General features: G+C 52.8%; 7 protein-coding genes across 7 annotated transcripts; 4 read left to right on the top strand and 3 right to left on the bottom strand.

Moving 5' to 3' along the window:
* Nucleotides 1-831: 831 nt before the first annotated feature.
* Nucleotides 832-1743, bottom strand: J4E78_003086 (uncharacterized protein; the record flags this gene model as incomplete). Its single annotated transcript, XM_049363729.1, has 3 exons — nucleotides 832-1123; nucleotides 1176-1612; nucleotides 1672-1743. The coding sequence occupies 3 exons, from the start codon at nucleotides 1741-1743 to the stop codon at nucleotides 832-834; spliced, it is 801 nt and encodes a 266-aa protein (XP_049224394.1).
* Nucleotides 1744-2494: 751 nt separating this feature from the next.
* On the top strand, nucleotides 2495-4425 carry J4E78_003085 (uncharacterized protein; the record flags this gene model as incomplete). The annotated part of the gene is made up of 6 exons (XM_049363728.1): nucleotides 2495-2620; nucleotides 2673-2816; nucleotides 2867-2914; nucleotides 2965-3262; nucleotides 3356-3510; nucleotides 3604-4425. The coding sequence occupies 6 exons, from the start codon at nucleotides 2495-2497 to the stop codon at nucleotides 4423-4425; spliced, it is 1593 nt and encodes a 530-aa protein (XP_049224393.1).
* A 230-nt stretch (nucleotides 4426-4655) lies between these two features.
* Nucleotides 4656-5495, bottom strand: J4E78_003084 (uncharacterized protein; the record flags this gene model as incomplete). Its single annotated transcript, XM_049363727.1, has 2 exons — nucleotides 4656-5229; nucleotides 5287-5495. 2 exons carry the CDS (start codon nucleotides 5493-5495, stop codon nucleotides 4656-4658), a joined length of 783 nt encoding a protein of 260 aa, XP_049224392.1.
* Nucleotides 5496-6157: 662 nt separating this feature from the next.
* On the top strand, nucleotides 6158-10360 carry J4E78_003083 (uncharacterized protein; the record flags this gene model as incomplete). The annotated part of the gene is made up of 2 exons (XM_049363726.1): nucleotides 6158-6469; nucleotides 6515-10360. 2 exons carry the CDS (start codon nucleotides 6158-6160, stop codon nucleotides 10358-10360), a joined length of 4158 nt encoding a protein of 1385 aa, XP_049224391.1.
* A 2571-nt stretch (nucleotides 10361-12931) lies between these two features.
* Nucleotides 12932-14131, bottom strand: NCS2 (cytoplasmic tRNA 2-thiolation protein 2; the record flags this gene model as incomplete). The annotated part of the gene is made up of 2 exons (XM_049363725.1): nucleotides 12932-13985; nucleotides 14037-14131. The coding sequence occupies 2 exons, from the start codon at nucleotides 14129-14131 to the stop codon at nucleotides 12932-12934; spliced, it is 1149 nt and encodes a 382-aa protein (XP_049224390.1).
* A 334-nt stretch (nucleotides 14132-14465) lies between these two features.
* Nucleotides 14466-16367, top strand: J4E78_003081 (uncharacterized protein; the record flags this gene model as incomplete). The annotated part of the gene is made up of 4 exons (XM_049363724.1): nucleotides 14466-14569; nucleotides 14629-14803; nucleotides 14852-15934; nucleotides 15984-16367. The coding sequence occupies 4 exons, from the start codon at nucleotides 14466-14468 to the stop codon at nucleotides 16365-16367; spliced, it is 1746 nt and encodes a 581-aa protein (XP_049224389.1).
* Nucleotides 16368-16622: 255 nt separating this feature from the next.
* J4E78_003080 (uncharacterized protein) lies at nucleotides 16623-17891 on the top strand (the record flags this gene model as incomplete). The annotated part of the gene is made up of 1 exon (XM_049363723.1): nucleotides 16623-17891. The coding sequence occupies one exon, from the start codon at nucleotides 16623-16625 to the stop codon at nucleotides 17889-17891; it is 1269 nt and encodes a 422-aa protein (XP_049224388.1).
* Between the last annotated feature and the right edge of the window lie 28 nt (nucleotides 17892-17919).

Raw genomic sequence — 17919 nt, 5'->3', positions numbered from 1 at the left:
ACTTTGTATGGTGCTCGTGTGTGTGCTTGTTTGGAGATGGGAGGCTGCGACACGTCATGCACGGAGCCTAAAGTGCGGGGTGGGCCTCCGCGAACACTGGCTAGGGCGAAGCAACGGCGTCTGGTTTGACGGCCACAGAGCTTCTAGCATGCTTCCACCGAATGTTTGGACAAGTTTTAGCCTGAGATGAAAGATACGACGCGAGGTAGATCACCGACGTCGGAGGATCTCCCGTGAGTCTGGATACGAGAGATGTTGTTTTGAGCGGAGTAAGTTTAGATGGCATGTACGACACTGGCGTAGAGATCGCGATGCGGGGCAGCTGATGCATCACAGGTAACCTCAGCGAACGGTGTAATACCTGCTCTGCTCTACAACGTTTCTTTTGCGGCTTGCACTAGCGCGAAGATATATGCGTAGTACTCATGTATACTGCGGGTGTAACTGCAAAGCAATGCATGTGAGAAGCCAGACTCCGCGGGTATTGAGAAATCAGCCCGACATGTGAGCCCAGTCTCGTCATTGTTGCGGTGTAACGGTGTTCCAAGGCTGCATCCACGACAGCACGTTCAGGCGGATGTCTGGCAAGTCCTAGTCAGAGAAATGACATTTCTTTTCATATCGTACAAGGTCGGCCAACTTTTAGACGTCGCGATATAGTACATCCAACTCATTATCCAAGCCTTCTGCATCCGCAGCATTAACGTATCTTGCAGCGCACAACTGCGCCCAGGTATCCGAACATGCAAGCATATCCACACAACACGCATGCTAACATGCCGTTCGTATTATCCAATTGTCCCAAAGAATTTAAAGTCGAGTTCAGGGAATCTAAGCTCGGCCGCTGCGGACGCGCTTGGCTTCTGGGCGCTGAAGGTGCGAGGCAGGGATCCAGCTCTCATCGTAGGCCTTTGCGCCGGAAGTGACAGCAGGACCATCAGCACCAACGACGGCAACCTGATCGGCGGGGTCGACCTTCTTGCTCTGGCCCGAAGACGCCTTAGCACGCTCACCACCCTTGCCGCGGCCCTTCTTCTGCGGGAAGAAGGTGGAGATCCAGGTGTTGTAGATGAAGTACACGGTTCCACCGAAGGCGCCAAGGAGGACGAGGTACAGGAAGATGCTAGAGAGAAGTAAGTACATGTGTCCAGGCTGAGTGGTGGATTGCTACGTACATCTGGGGGTCGAAGAAGCTAGTGGGCGCCTCAACAATGCTGACAGTCTCGTTGTAGACCGGGACGGTGATGAGATTGTTCTTGCTGTCCTTCAGCACAGTCACGAGCTGGAGGCGGAGATTCTGGGGGTGCATCTCCGTCGTGAAGCTGTAGGGAATCGTCTCGTTGGCGCCAGCGGGAATCTGGATGGAGTAGCGCTGGCGAGTGAGGTTGCGAAGGATCTGAGATTCTCCCTTGATCTCCTGGATCAACGAGCCACCGACAATGGTGACGCCGACGGGGGTTGGCTCATTGTTGACCACAGACAGACGCGCCTGGGTGGCCTGGCCGTTGACGAGCTTGACGCCGAAGATCTCAGACTGCGGGAAAGAGACGGAAACGGCGACATTGAGGTTGGGCGTTTGCGGCTCGTCTACTGCTTGTTGCACCTTCTCAGCCTGGAGACGCGACCGTTAGCCATCTGATGTCATGCTGCGTCAGAAAGTTTGGAGCTTACCGCGGGCTCAGCATAGGTGCCGAGAGCTCGGAGAGAGAGCAGGAGCAGAGATGAAAACTTCCAATTGACCATGATGAAGACGACACAAGACGGGGAGAGGGATAAGAGGAGGAGGGATGGCGTGTGGGAACAGATGGGGTAATTCGAACGTGGCTTCTGGGAAGTGACGTCCGGGCGCAGCTGCCTCTTGGCGTCGGAGGACGGAACTAGAGCCGCGGCAATGCGACACCGTCTCTCCACCTCCTCCCCTACAACGAAGATGGTGAACAGGTGCACTGCAGCCTACATCATTATGAACACGAAATGTCGCAAAACCTGAGCGCAATGTAGACTTCTAGGTCATTTTATTTCCATCATCCTTGCGTCAAGATGAGCTATCGTTTGACACTCTCTGTGGCCAGTCTGGCTTTTAACGGTATGCAGCCATGCGCAATGCCGGCGGGCAGCCACTCCAAGGCGGTGTTATATGCAATTATAGCAAACTGCAGAACCATGGGTGCCGCTGGGGTTGAAATAGAAGGAGCGACATTTGCGGCGTGGATGCCATGTACAACGCGATATGGCGCGTACCAGGGAACAGTCTATACTTGGAAGGGGCCAGCCGTCTTCACTGCCCAGTGATATTTAATGTCACCGCAATAACTCACCTTCACTTGCGGTTTCCTATTCGGGCTTGAAAAATCCCCACTAACCGCAGAAAGAGCGCTCGACCCTCCTGTACCTGCTTTCTCTCCGCCTTCTCTCATACACGTAAATCGCAGCCATTCGATATTCTATCATTCAGTCACATACCTGTTCGCCGATCACTTGCGCCCTTTGCGACATGTCGCCTTCGATCAACGGCCTTGGCCTGGCTTCACCGTGCCCCTCCGACGCGGATTTAGCAGACTTTACCAGACGCTTCGAGCAATTCCAGCTGTACGAGGATGAAAAGGCCAAGTTCATGACCGTAAGTGCACTGTAACTGTCACTATCACTCAGTCGTGACTGACGCGCAATAGGAAATGAAAAATCGGTATGAATATATGCACCAACAGTACCAGATATTGGCCACCGAACGCGACCGCGATCGCAACTGGATCCTCGCATGGCAAAATGAGAAGCAGCAATATGAGAGGTCGCACCGGAACCTGCAGCGGAATATGGTAATCCCATCCAGCCACACATCGCTTTGGAGCTGACTTGGACGTGACAGGCTGAGAATCCATTTGTTATGGTACTGATTGACGGCGACGGCATGATTGTGAGCTCCACGTACTGCGAGTTGAGTGCAGTCTGCTGACTACATATCAGTTTAGTGACGACTTCCTCCGCGAGGGAGAGCAAGGTGGCCGCCGGGCTGCTGTCCAATTGTTCGCCGATATCCACGAGTATATCGAGAATGAGTGCCAAGATATCCCATTCGGTTACCGCATCGCCTGCCGCATCTATGCGAACGTTCGGGGCTTGGGCGACGTGCTCGTACGCAGGGGGATTTATGAAGACATCATCGAGTTTGAGGACTTCGTGCGTGGATTCACGCGGGGAAAGACATTGTTCGACTTTATCGACGTCGGTGCGGGAAAAGATCGCGCTGACGAGAAGATCATCGGTGAGTGCTACTGTATTCCTCAAAACCCACTATCCTAAGCTATTTCCGAGTTTAGACGTCCATGTAGGCTTCTGACCGTACTGACAATCTTAGAATTATTCAAGTTATACTCCCAAGATTATCATTGCCGTCGGATCTTCTTCGGGTGCTCACACGATAATGGCTACGCGCGAACGCTTGAGCAGTGCTCCGATCGCCTTCAGGTGACAAACAAGGTGGTTCTCCTTGAGGGTGTTCCATTTGAGAAGGTACGTAGCATGTATAGCACATGACTGACTCGCGGGAGCCATGGGTTCCACGAACACTCGTACAGTCCGCACGCTAACCTCACCTCTCTGTAGGAACTCGTCGGCCTGCCGTACCAAACGAAGAAGTTTCCAAGTCTCTTCAGGGAGACCAAGCTCGTGGTTTGGGGATCTGGACCTACATACGCCGCCAGTACATACGCCAACGGCCTTCCACCAGCATTTGTTCCGGGCAGGATCGACTCGAACGATAGTTCTAAGGCGTCTGTAGCTTCGACCGGTCTCCCAAGCCGGTTCCCAGCCCCATCGAAGTCTCCCATCATGGATAGTCCTTTGCCAAACCGAGCGACAATGATGGCTTTGCCTAGAACGCCTTCAACATCAACACTGGCTTCGGACAGTACGTTCCCGGCACTCAAGCCAGATCCACCAGCGCCGTTGCTGAACTGGGCCGCTAAGGCCGCTGCTCCGCCGCCACCCGTTACAGAGACCCCAGTGTACAAGCCCGCGAACCGCGAAGAAGTCATCGCACGTAACCGCGCCGGCCAACGCGTCGATCCGCCGTGTAAGGACTACGATAAAGCTGAGGTGGACCGCATGAAGAAGATCAAATTGTGCAACGTTCATTTCCTTCGAGCCGAATGCCCCTACGACACCAAATGCACCCATCTCCACGCGTACAAACCTACCAGCGACGAGTTGGCTACCCTCCGTCTTGTTGCCCGCATGGCACCTTGCAGCAACGGCAGTGTTTGTCAGGATATTAGGTGTATCTATGGCCACCGCTGCCCAGCACCGCCCAACAAGATTCACTACGCCAAGGGCACGAAGAGCTGTATTTTCGGCGAGTCTTGCAAGTTCCCAGCGAGCTTGCATGATATCGACACTAATGTCGTCAAGACCCTGGTCGTTCGCTAGATGGGGGAGTACGGAGGTCTGTATGACAAAGTCGCCGATGGGAGATGGCTTGGTAGAATCTCAGACATTAGCAACTTTTAATGTATCCTGAATCAAGTTGCCACTCATGAACACCCCGCAGTCTACATTGGTGTCAGCAACGGAAGTTCGCAAACTCATGATGCAATGTAGGCTTCAGGGTCAAAATATTTTGAATTCGGGCATGGTGTTCAGGGCCAACATTGCCATATTCATTGCCTCTTCCACTCGTCAAACTCTTCATTGAGATGTTGTTTCAATGCCGCAAACTTATTCTTAAAGTTCTTCCCACATCGCCAACACTTCATGTCCCAACTAGGCCAATCTCCAGGAGAAAACCTCTTACTATCTTCTTCTAGTGGAAACTCGTCTAATTGAACCAGGAAACTACTGTTGAAGCTCAAATAGTGTTTCTTGTGCTTCATCCAGTCCGAATGCATGTCCCGGCTGAAGATATGGATGTGTAGGTGGTTCATCGAGGGGTGGGTATGTACGCCTATCACGATATCTTTAGACCAGTCGCGGCCGGGCGGGAGGAGTGCTGCGCGCTCCTCAGGTGGAGGTGGCGGGTCAGGAGAGCTCATCATTGCCTCGAAAGCCTCGTTGTATGGTTTATCTGTAGCGCTGAAGTCGCCATATTGACGTCGGAGTTCGTATGCCGCGAGTTCTTTGAGACGGACGACGCGTTTTCGTACTTCCGCGAGGAAGGCTGGGTCTGTGGAGAGAGCTTGGAGTGGGTGTTGATCGTAGTAGACCTGTTTCCGAGGGATGAGTAGAAGATGTACACTTGTTGGTCGTCAGCGCGCTAGTTCTCCTCAGTTGTCCAATACCATGGGCACATACCTCGCCTTGGGGTACTTGTCGGTTATCACGACAAAGTCATCGTCGTACTCCAGTATCTTGTTCTCCGGGTTCGTCTCCGGGCTCTCGATGTAGATGCCCAGCCCATTCCGTCCGTCCCAGCGCTTAGCTGTCTTTACAGCCTTTTCTGTCGTCCTTGGACCGTCTGCGGCGGAAATGATGGGTGATTTTGGTTTCTTCGACTGCGTCATGAGTTCTGTGACTGCACCGTGAGTTAAGGTTGCGCGTTGAGATTGTTGAAGGCATGCGATGAGACGTACATGCATTGGGGCGCTTCGAAGAGGCAGGGTCGATTGCGGGCTGAGCTTGATTTGCCGTCTCCCTGCCTGCTATCTCTTTGTCCGTAATGGCATCGTGGGTATCCGTCATGTTTGGGCGGCCCATCATTGTCGATTTGTTGTCGCGTTTGGGTTTGCGAAAAGATCTCGTATGCTTGTTCGAGGTTTGTATGATAGGGGCTCGAGATAATCGGGTTGCTATCCAGCTTGGGGCCAGTGGGCGCATCGATACTCGTGAATGCTTCGTGAGGGTTTCGTGAAGCAACGATGACGATGAGGCTCGGAGTGGGTCCAAGCGTACCGAGGCATCCCTGCAATCATCGGAATTTCGGATTGCGCATCGCGTTCGAGTGAAAGCGCCAGGAACTCGCGATGGCTGCCATCATAGGTTCTACTTCCCTCTTTGGATACGCTGAAGGGTGGTGCGATATTGATCCCGGCGGTTGAGCCCTTTCATTAGCGACTGCGCCCTTCCCACCGCCCACGAACAAATCACATAATCATACCACTCTTTCTGCCTGAGTATACTTATATGGAGTCTGGTATATTCAACTACACTATCCACATCGCGCACGATGCCCAAGAACGCTCACCCACCCCGCGGCAAGCCCGCCAAGAAGACTGTGCCTCCTGAGGAAGACACATCGTTCATTGTTTTCGGTGACGGCAAACCCAAGAAGAAGAAGGGCGAGAGTTCTGGCGGAGACGCTGCCCAGAGCGAGAGTAAGGGCAAAGGGAAGTCCGCAGCTGGAGCTGCTGAGGATGGTCCCAAGAAGCCGGATACAAGGACGCTCATCGCCGGCGCATCGTGGACAGGAAAGCTCCCGGTCAACCTCCTGTCGGAACACTTCCAGAAACAGCAGTGGAGCAAGCCTGACTATCGCATCGTAAGTAGTCGCGCCGTGATAACAGGTCATTGCTAATTACAGCAGCGGAAAGATGGCGACCAGCATTTTGCCTACGCTGTGGTACTCTCCAAGATGAACCAGAAGACACGACAGACCACCACCCTACCTCCCATCAAGATCCCGTCGGAGCTCGAAGAGCAAGCCCATCAGCCTACTGCCGTCGAAGCGCGCAACTTTGCCGCCGCCTATACTCTCTTCCGAGTCGCCAGCGGGAAGAACCTCCACACCATGCTTCCGCCCACGTATAAAGACCTTTGGAAGGGACAATTCATGGACCTCAAGAAGAGGGATGAACAAGAGGGAAAAGGCTGGATGTATGAGGCAGACCCCTTCTTCGGTTTTGCGGAAAGGGAGAAGGCTAGGGAAGCAGCAGCAAAGGCGCGTGAGAAGAGACAGAAGCAGCAGGAAGAGGCGCAGAAAGCCCACAACCAACAGCCAGGTGCCGCCATGCCAAGTTCAAACGGTCCAGCGCCTAGCCGGAACTTGCTCAAGGGTTGGGAGAGAGTGCCCAAGATCGAACTCGGGAAGAGGACACGCAAAGAGGCAGAGCGTCTCATCCGCCGGGACGCACTCTGGAACCCGAACGGCATTGAGATGGCGCCGTCTACAAAGAACCGACTAGTCGAGGAAATCGCGAACCTTGGCTTTCGGAGAAGCCACGTCGAGGAGGCCGCCGATATTTGCAAAGATCGCGAGGAGATTATTGAATGGCTTCTCATTCATGTACCTGAAGACGACCTACCCTCGTGGTCGTTACCAGAAGGCTACGTTGCTGGCGTCAGTATGGCTAGCTCCAATCTCAAGCGTGAGGGTGCCGTGAAGCGCCTTGCTGCAGCCGGATACTCGATGGACCTTTGTGAAGAAGCATACGATAGTCAAAGCAGTGATGAGAGAAAGGCAGCAGCTTTGCTACAAGCTCGTCTACTCCGACCAGATGAGGAAGAGAGTAGCCTAGTACAAGAGCTGAAAGATCTCTCGCTGAGCAATGGTGAACCTGAGATGTCGCCGGAGGACGATCCGTGGGAGGTGGAGATGTCATCACTTGAGGCAATATACGACGGTCTGTTTTCGCGCCCTGCGCCCGAGTCTTGTCGCATCGAGCTAGACGTTAAGCAACAAGGGAAGCGGCTCATACTACAGGTTAGGAAGCCTTTTGGTCCTTACCCCGCGGTCGTGCCTATTATCACGTTCGAGGCGGCCATCCCAGCATATATTCGTTTGAGCATCATTCGCCGAGCGCTTCTCCACGCTGAAGCCAACTTCATTGGCATGCCTATGGTATACGACATCGTAGACTGGATCCAAACGAACGCCGGTGATATCTTCCAGAACCCAGGAAGATTGACCGATGTTTCCTCTGGCCTTGCAGCAGCAGATCACTCGTCGGAACAGCAAACTCAAAAACGAAGAGCAAAGGGACGACCCAGAAGGCCTATCGACTGGACACCCGCCACGCCTACTAGCCAAAGGATGTTGTCTGATTGGCAAGCTAAGCAAAAATCTCCAGCTCAGCAAAAGATGATGAACGCTCGGCAGTCACTACCTGCGTGGAGGTTGAGGGATGAGATTGTCCGCACCGTCAACGACTGTAAGGTCACCATCATCTCAGGTGAGACTGGATCGGGAAAATCGACTCAATCGGTGCAGTTCGTCCTCGATGATCTCATACAGCGACAGCTTGGTGCTGTTGCGAACATCATCTGTACCCAGCCACGCAGGATTTCCGCGCTTGGTCTTGCTGATCGTGTGGCCGATGAGCGATGCTCTCAGGTCGGCGACGAGATTGGGTACACTATCCGCGGAGAATCTAAACAGAAGCCAGGAGTTACTAAGATCACGTTTGTAACGACTGGTGTACTTTTAAGACGTCTACAAACGTCGGGTGGCAATGCCGACGATGTCGTTGCCGCCCTGGCCGATGTCAGTCACGTTGTCGTCGACGAGGTTCACGAGCGTAGTTTGGACACAGACCTTTTGCTCGTTCTTTTGCGCCAGATTCTACGAAAGCGGCAAGATCTCAAGGTCATCTTGATGAGTGCCACTCTCGATGCTGCTGTTTTCGAAGCGTACTTCAAAGAGGTTGGACCTGTAGGCTGTGTCGAGATTGAAGGCCGCACTCATCCCGTGACGGACTACTATGTCGACGATGTCGTACATTTCACTGGGTTCAAGGGATATGGTATGGGCGACGAAGATGCCTCCGAGGACAAATCGTTCTCAGCAAATCTCCGGAGTATCGGATTCGGCATCAACTATGATCTCATCGCGGAGACTGTTCGTCACATTGACCGCCAGCTCGGTACCAAGGATGGAGGTATACTTATCTTCCTTCCTGGTACCATGGAGATTGACCGCACGCTTCAAGCGCTCAGCCAGTTCGCAAACCTCCATGCATTGCCTCTACATGCATCACTCATGCCAGCCGAGCAAAAGCGCGTCTTTCCTCCAGCTCCCCACGGCAAGCGTAAAGTCATCGCGTGTACCAACGTCGCTGAAACGTCGATCACTATCGAGGATATCGTCGCTGTCATCGACACGGGTAGGGTCAAGGAGACAAGCTATGACCCGCAAAACAACATGGTTCGCCTTGCCGAAACCTGGGCCTCAAGGGCAGCATGTAAACAGCGACGAGGTCGAGCGGGACGTGTCCGAGCAGGCGACTGCTACAAGCTGTACACACGCAATGCTGAAGCCAAGATGATGGAGCGACCGGATCCGGAGATTCGCCGTGTGCCACTTGAGCAGATGTGTCTGTCCATCAAGGCAATGGGGGTGCAGGACGTTACAGGCTTCCTTGCTTCAGCGCTCACACCGCCAGAGAGTACAGCGGTAGAGGGTGCGATCCAATTGCTCTCGCAGATGGGTGCCATCACAGACGACGAACTCACTGCACTTGGTCGACACATGTCTATGATCCCGGCAGATCTCCGACTGGGCAAGCTTCTAGTCTATGGCGCGACGTTTGGCTGTCTTGAAGCTGTGCTGACTATCGCGTCTGTTCTTACGGCTCGTAGCCCTTTCATATCACCACGAGAGCGTGATCAGGAGACCCGAAATGAGTTCGACCGTCTTCGCGCTTCGTTCTCTAACAACCAGGGGGATCTGCTCGTAGACCTGCGAGCATACGAACAGTGGTCTGCATTGCGCAGCAAAGGCACCTCAACACGAGACCTCCGCTTCTGGTGTCAAGACAACCGACTGAACCCCCAAACCATGTTCGACATAGCGTCCAATCGCACCCAGTACCTGTCGTCTCTCAAGGAAATTTCATTCATTCCGACACACTACTCCTCCGCCAATCCTTCCACACACTCGTACTACAACAAACACAACGCGAATGATGCGCTCTTACGCGCTTTGATCGCCGGATCTTTTAACCCGCAGATCGCACGCATCCAGCTCCCCGACAAGAAGTTCGCGGCAGGTATAGCTGGAGCTGTGGAACTCGATCCTTCAGCCCGTGAAATTAAGTACTTCAACCAAGAAAACGGACGCGTCTTTGTTCACCCATCGTCTACCCTCTTCGCCAGCCAGACCTTCCCACACAACGCTTCATTCATTGCGTACTTCAACAAGATGGCCACAAGTAAAGTCTTCATCAGAGATATCACGCCGTTCAATGCATACAGTCTGCTGTTGTTTGCTGGAGAGATCAAGGTTGATACGCTGGGCAGGGGCTTGGTGGTTGATGAGTGGATTAGGCTGAGGGGTTGGGCAAGGATTGGTGTATTGGTCAGTCGGTTGAGGGGTATGTTGGATGGCGTGCTGGAGAGCATGGTGAAGGAACCAGGGATGGGGGTTAGTGATAGGCAGAGTGAGGTTATTGATGTTGTTAGACGGATGGTTGAGAGGGATGGATTAGACGCTTAGACGCTCGCGTTTTTGCTAGACGGGACTGTTAGATCAGAGGGTACGGACCGGTCCGCCTTAGACTAGCGGTTTAAATGAATGAACCAGTTACTCCGGTACAAAATTGCCTACAAAATTGGCTTTAGGGCTTGTTGGGTGCTCCTTCCTTTAACGCCCTGCAGTTGCCAACCAACAGAAGCAAGGGTTAGCGCGGGGTGAAAGTCACGGATGTCGCTTCCTCGACATCCTACACCCACACCTGGGCACACTCACGTCGAAAAGAATAAAGCGTAACGTCATACCAGCTGGCATTTGCAGTCATGCTGCCGTTTTGATCCGTCCTGTGTCAACATACTTTCGTCTGCCGGGGCCTGGCCAGTGGCGTGTTACCGCTCCAATCAGTGACCGCCTGATTAATTGACCATGTACCGCATAAGGCTCGGGATGTTGGATGCGCGAATACCAAGACAATGACGTTCACGATCACCTGTATGAAGGATGCGACTGCTGCGCCTGTTCTTTCAAGCGCCGATCGCAGCATAGCCGTCATGTGGCACAGTTCAGACATGGTGCCGGGTCGTCTTGCTTTCCAGGGCTGCCCGAAGTAGCACGCAGTTCTTTCGTCTCTAGTTCCGCCGCGAAACGCTGACAGCATACGAAGCAGGCTCCCATTACAAGAGCAGTCATGGCCACCAATGACGGCTTAGACGACAAAACGATCCAGAGCCACACCCCGGCGCAAACCGAAATCGCGTTGCGCACTCCATACACATACCGTCCTCTCAGCGATTTCAATGAAGAGATTCGAGTCGTTAAAATCATGGCCAGTAATGGGGTCAGCAATAAAATCGAATGCGACATCGAGCACTGTCTCTTGAGTGAAGAGGGGGATAGTTATGAAGCAATCTCGTATGTTTGGGGTGAACCCATTCGCAATCACGACGTTCTTTGTGACAACGGTACAAGTCATCTCAAGGTGACCTCCAATCTTCGCGACGTCATCGAGCGACTTGCTTCGATGCCAGAGAACGATGGCCACCAACGATACTGGGTCGACAGCATATGTATCAACCAAGATAATTCAGCTGAGCGAGACAGTCAAGTCAAGAGAATGGCTAAGATATATGGCTATTCTAAGCGCGTGCACGTCTTTCTGGGTACCGTGGAGCCAGGCAGACATCCAGCATCAAGTAGCTGGTTCTCGCGAAGATGGGTAAGTAAATACCACTCGTAAAGTCAGACGAGACATTCATGACTCTAACTTACCCAACTCAGGTTATTCAAGAATACCTGAATGCAAGGATGACTAGTATTCACTATAACAGACAGGACACGTGGTACCGTCACGATGATTGGTACTCATTTTGGCAGGACGACCATAGAGCATCGGATGACAAGCCTGAGTCGCGGGGGATCGATGATTCAAGGTTTCACATACTCACAATGATGTATGGTTTCAACGACAGGCAATGCAGCGATGATCGGGACCGCCTTTTCGCACTCTTAGGCGGGTCTTGTGATGTCGTAATCACGGACACCCGTCCGAAATTGTCGACGGCCAACGAGCCAACGATCTACTACATGCCCACATACACGACGACTACCGAACAAGTCTATCTCGAATTCGCACAAGCAGCACTCGCCTCGACTTCAGCTTACAACCTTCTTTCATGTGCTGGCGCTTTTCAACATACCCATAATGAGGTGCCACGAACCATGCCGTCATGGGTACCTGATTGGAGATGCACTCCTCCTCTATATCTTCCTACGATCGACGGAGACGGATGGTTAGATGTGGAACCGTTCACAGCATGTGCATCTGAGCTCACAAATGGAATGTCATTCCGGCACAAACCAAGTGTTGTAGTAAATGAGGATGGCCGTTCCATTACCCTTAAAGCCTTACCGTTCGGAACAGTAAAGCGGATCTCAGAGAGACAACTGTCCTATGGCTTCAGTCGGATTATCAACATAGACAACGAATACCAGGCGCTGGCCCCTGAATCTGTCGCCATTGGAGACCAAGTCATACTTCCCATCGGTGCGCCGACCCCACTTGTCTTAAGACAGGATGAAACCACAAATTACACATTGGTGTCAAACTGCTGGATCACTGAAGACCCCACTTCAGTCCTTCCACCTGGGCAGAATTGGATCATGAACGCAGCCTCCGAGGGCGGACTGGATACTGCATCTATTCGCGACTATCTTATCTTTTGAACATGAACCTTCCGACCGCATCGAGCAGAATGTAATTAACTACTGCATTACGTCTTTTCACGCCCACACCACCAATAGTATTGTGGTCTATACACAAGCAGCATAAAGTGACGCTTGTCGAGCTTTCTGTGCTGTATGGCGAGTTGGATCTTCGCAGCGGCGCGGGTACTTCTTTGGTAACGACCCGACACGGAGTTCGAGGTGGAAGTACAGTGCGTTAGGGCCGCTCATATGAGGACACCGTCGCTGGCACAGGTGCCAGCGTTTTGAGAACTGGAAAGCCTGCATAATTTCGTACAGTCGCCTGGCATCGTGTGCTCAACGGTATTCCTGAATACTGAAGTTTGAGAAGTGCACATTGCAGCAATGCGTTCAAGAACCCTTGGCGCTCATCGTAACATTGGGCAGTGATCTTGTGCAGCCATAGCAGATATCCCTTCTGTAATTTGTGGAGTCGAAGTCATCACCATCCTGCTGATCGCCACCCCAGCCGTGTATGCCGAACCGGCCGCCAGACACAGGCATGCTGCACAGGCTGCATTGCGGATCTGAGAGAGCATCGGGGCGAGCTTCGAGCTTGCTTGTCGTACGAACCACATTTGCGACGATGCTTGGAAAGTTCTCTTCGACGGATTCGAAGTACTGCGTCATGAGGTCGTCAATGGTAGTATTCTTGGAGCTCGTGGACGCTTGGGTAGCGCCAGTTGATGTTTCGTGTACGAGTTCTGATAGTCCAGGTTCCGCCATTTTGGTATATGATACTAGTTCTTTCTTCAAGACATCTCGAAGTGGGTAGTGGAAGTTAAGACCAAAGGGCGACATTCCGTCTGAGACTTGCCATGGCAGGGAAAACCCTCGGCCCTTGGCAGTTTCGGCAAGTGTCTTTTGAGCGAGCCTGGTCGTACTATCTCCCCAGAGAATACTTTCGCACCCGGCCAACTTCGCGTGTTCTACGATTAGCCGTGTTCTTAGGGTAGAGAGCACGTCCGCGCGAGCCGTGGCCGAGGTGAGAGAGTTGATCATGTGAACGAATTTCTCTTCGGGTTCCAAATTCGCCCTTTGGTCGTCCTGTGGCACCAACGACCGTATCGAGGCGTCTTCTGGTACCAGGCGGAATACATCGTGCAGTGGTAGTGAGGCATACTGATGGTCCGGGTATTGCTCGCGAGCCTTGTCGAGTAGCTGCGCAGCTTGGACTTTCTGTTCTGGATCCTCGATATATATTGCGCTGATTTCAAATCCGGTACGGCCAGTCTTGCTCTTTTGCGTCTTGAGATGCAGGTCCAGTACGTGGAGGAGAGTGGTAGAAGAGACCCCAAAGGACAGGGGTACAAGGATCTTACGCTGCTGTTCTGCTCCAAAATTAACGCGAAACGATTCCAAGCGCTTGATGCATTTTGTATGCACGTAGCGGGCGAAGCAGTCACTATGTTGAATTTAGCGAATTCTTCTTCCCCTCCAGGTGGCGTAAACTGACTGGCAAAGCGGCTCGGAGCGCACAACAAGAACTGAAGGATCTTTGCATCGTCTGCAAGGCTCGTCAGAGGCGCCAGCAATGTGTTTGCCTGGCATGATGTGCGTGTGTTGGGCTGATATTGGTGAATGTGTTTGGTAGGGCTGACTCTTCGGCGGTTCTGGTCGTGGTTGCCCTTTGACGCCCGGCTGCGCCACATTCTGGGAATGCGCGCTAACAGCAACCGGGAAGGCGGCCGTAGGTGACGATCGGGAACGTTGACGCGCAAGCCAAACATCGTCAACTAAACACCAACTCCCACCCATGACCCGCCGTTAACCAGGAATTGACGGGAAGACGCTGTCGCCAGTTCGAATCGAATCGCATAACTCCGCCTGAAGCGCCGCAAACCTCCAGCCGTCAGCTCCGCCAGCTGGCCTCACATCCGGCAAGATGAAGGCACGGCTGCGCAACATCGCTCTACTGCTGTTCACGACGATAACAGCAGTAGCGGCGATGGATGTGACGCTCTCCGATAAGGAGACGCAAAAGTGCAGGTATGTAGGAAGATGTGCATCTTGGGTTAGCCAGAGGCAGCATGCTCATACAAGTCCAGCGGCATGTACAGCAAGAAATCGTGGGGAGGCAAGGTCGATCCCTTCATACTTGTCAAGTTCATAAAAGATCCCAAGAAGAACGAGGGCATCAAGGACCAAACTGTCAGCCTGGTGATCTGGGAATGGAAAGACACTTTACTTCTGGGCGCACCTTCCGACTTGCCCGTGAATGATGTACGTGGGTCCTGATACTCTCCGCATAACCCAACTGACTTCCTCCAGGAAAATCGCCATTACATTTGCGACGACGAATCGATAAAACTGAAACTCTGCGACGAAAAAGATAAAGGCAAATGGGTACTTGCAGAAGACGTTGAAGACGCCTCTCAGATGCCTATCCGAACCGACGCCATCAATCTCGACGACCCGAAACCGATCAAATACCCAGTCTCCACCGCAGAAACAAAGGTCCCAATCAAGACGGGCTACTATTGTGTGGCTGCGAATGCGGCAGACAAGGAACTGGAATTCGAGGCGATTGTGACATTCCGGAATGCCTATGGCGAGCTCCAGGCGGCCCAGATTGCGAAACTCCCATTTTACGGCGGCATTACAATCGTGTACTTTGTTGTGCTGGCTTTCTGGGGCTTCCTATACTTCCAGAACCGCCACGACATTCTTGCCGTCCAGAACTACATCACAGCCATCCTAGTCTTCCTAGTCGTGGAGATGCTGATGACCTGGGGCTACTACGACTACCAGAACCGCCACGGTAACAACGTCGGTACCAAAGCTCTCATGATCGTCGTCGCGGTACTGAACGCTTTCCGCAACTCCTTCTCGTTCTTCCTCCTGTTGATCGTGTGCATGGGATACGGCGTTGTCAAGCCTTCTCTTGGCAAGACCATGACTGTCGTTCGCTGGCTTGCTGTAGCTCACTTCATCTTCGGCGTAATTTACGCTGTAGCTTCGCTTACCGTTCGTCCCGATGACGCTGGACCTCTGGTCTTGCTTGTCATCCTTCCTCTGTCGGCTACCCTCACGGCATTCTACATCTGGACTCTGAACTCGCTAAACCTCACGATGAAGGACTTGATGGAGCGCAAGCAGCACGTCAAGGCTACCATGTACAAGAGATTATGGTGGTGCATCTTGACAAGCATCGTCGTTATCTTTGGTTTCTTCTTCATCAACAGCTTCACTTTTGCTGGAGCGTCGACACCTGACTTCGCGCCGACCCATTGGCAAACACGATGGTTCGTGCTCGATGGCTGGCTAAATCTCGTCTACCTGGCCGACGTCTGTTTCGTCGCGTATATGTGGAGACCAACGGCCAACAACCGAAGGTTCGCCATGAGTGATGAGGTACGTTTTTGCGAATATAGCACCCACATTCTTACTAACGACTTTTTAGATTGCACAAGATGACGAAGGCTTCGAAATTGCCTCGATGAGAGACTCTCTTGATGAAGAAGAAAGAGGAGCAGACCAACCCCCTTCGTACGACCCAGCGCAGAGGTCGAACAACAACAACAACATTGCGCGCGATGTATCGCCATTGCCCGCACCGCAAGCCCAGAAGCCCATTGTACCTCCCAGGGAGAGCCTCGATGGCGACACCATCTTCGCGGTAGGCGAGGATGATAAGTGGAGCAGTGAAGAAAGTGGCGACGAGGAAGAAAGCGAGGATGAGGAGGATGATTCGGACGACTCGGATGATTCAGACGAGTCAGGGCCATCGAATTCAAAAGCGAAGGACAGTGAGCGGTCCAGATTAACTGGTCGAAAGAACGACTAGGTGTTGATTTGACGCGTCAAACAACGGCGTTGGATGGCCAACAACACTTTTCATGACGTTAGCGTTATCCCCAACAATGTTGTTTGATAGATTAGGCGTTCCCAGCGTTTTTGTAGTACATTTGGCCTGAAGGCCCAGATCTAGCATATTCGATGACATCAATTCGTCGCATCTAGCCGTAACTCCGTAATTGCCGAGGCATCTCGAGCTCTGATCAAGCCCTCACGCACCTCACTAAACACCCTCACAACTGCCATGGCGACCTCTTCACTGAGCGCACCGCTGCGGACCCCCAAATACATATGCGACGCTTGTCGGACAAACGTACGCTCTCTGCGCAGACCTGCCGTCGATACGTACCGAGCCTTCAGCACAGCGTCATCCTCGAACAGCAAAATCCCCACGCGGCCAACATCACTTCCGTACCGTCGCGATCGAATTATCATCTCACCGCTGCATAACGAAAATGCTCGCGGACGATTCGAAAAGCGTCAATACTCGATAACGAGCTCCTCTTCGCAAGCTGCCAGCTCAGGCTGTGCACCGCTCCCGCATCGCCGCCTCATCTCCCTCTCTGGGCCCGATACCGTCAAATTCCTGCAGGGACTGATAACGAACAATGTCGATTCGAGCCGTCAGTCGCCCTTCTACGCGGCCTTTCTAGATGCGCGCGGCCGCGTATTGTGGGATGTCTTTGTCTGGGTGTGGCCAAAATTACTAGAGGGCAAGGAGCATTGGGCATGCTATATTGAGGTGGATGAGAGCGAGATGGAGTCTCTCAGGAAGCATTTGAAAAGACACAAGCTTCGGAGCAAGGTGCAGATCGAGGAGGTAGAACCGGACCAAATGCGCGTGTGGGCAACTTGGGGCTCTGAGGTTGAGCATGCCAATACCGACAATGTCATCACTGCGATGAGCGATCCGCGTGCACCAGACATGTATCGCTACCTCGTAAGTCCCGACGTAGCGACAATAATAGAGGGGGTGGAGCCAGTGGATATCCAGGAATACCACCTTCAACGCTACAGGAACGGCATCCCCGAAGGACCGCAGGAGATACCAAGAGAGAGCGCATTGCCTATGGAGTGCAACATCGATCTCTGGCAAGGGATAGACTTCAAGAAAGGGTGTTACGTGGGCCAGGAGCTTACTATCCGTACGAAACACACTGGTATCGTGCGGAAGCGCGTCTTGCCCATCGACATTGACAAACCCGCCGCATCCATAGCCCTTCCAGACCATGGCACAGATATCAAACAGCTAGATGAAGATGGTAACACAAAGAAGGGTCGTGCGACAGGCAAATTCATTGCAGGCATCGGGCAAGTAGGTCTTGCAATGTGTCGGTTGGAGAACATGACTAGCATGAAGATTAGTGCCGAGGGAGGCACATGGAAGCCGGAAATGGAGTTTGGATGCGAGACAGGCGAAGGCGTTGTCAAAATCAAGCCCATTCTGCACGACTGGTTTGTACAGAGGGAGAGGGAGCTCTGGGAGAAGAGCAAGAATAGACCAAGCCTATAGACATGTGATAAGCTATTCTATCTGCGGA

This window comes from Alternaria triticimaculans (assembly GCF_023758025.1).
Source record: "Alternaria triticimaculans strain BMP 0046 chromosome Unknown scaffold_3, whole genome shotgun sequence".
Classification (NCBI taxonomy): domain Eukaryota; kingdom Fungi; phylum Ascomycota; class Dothideomycetes; order Pleosporales; family Pleosporaceae; genus Alternaria; species Alternaria triticimaculans.
This window is presented reverse-complemented; position numbering and strand designations above follow the sequence as displayed.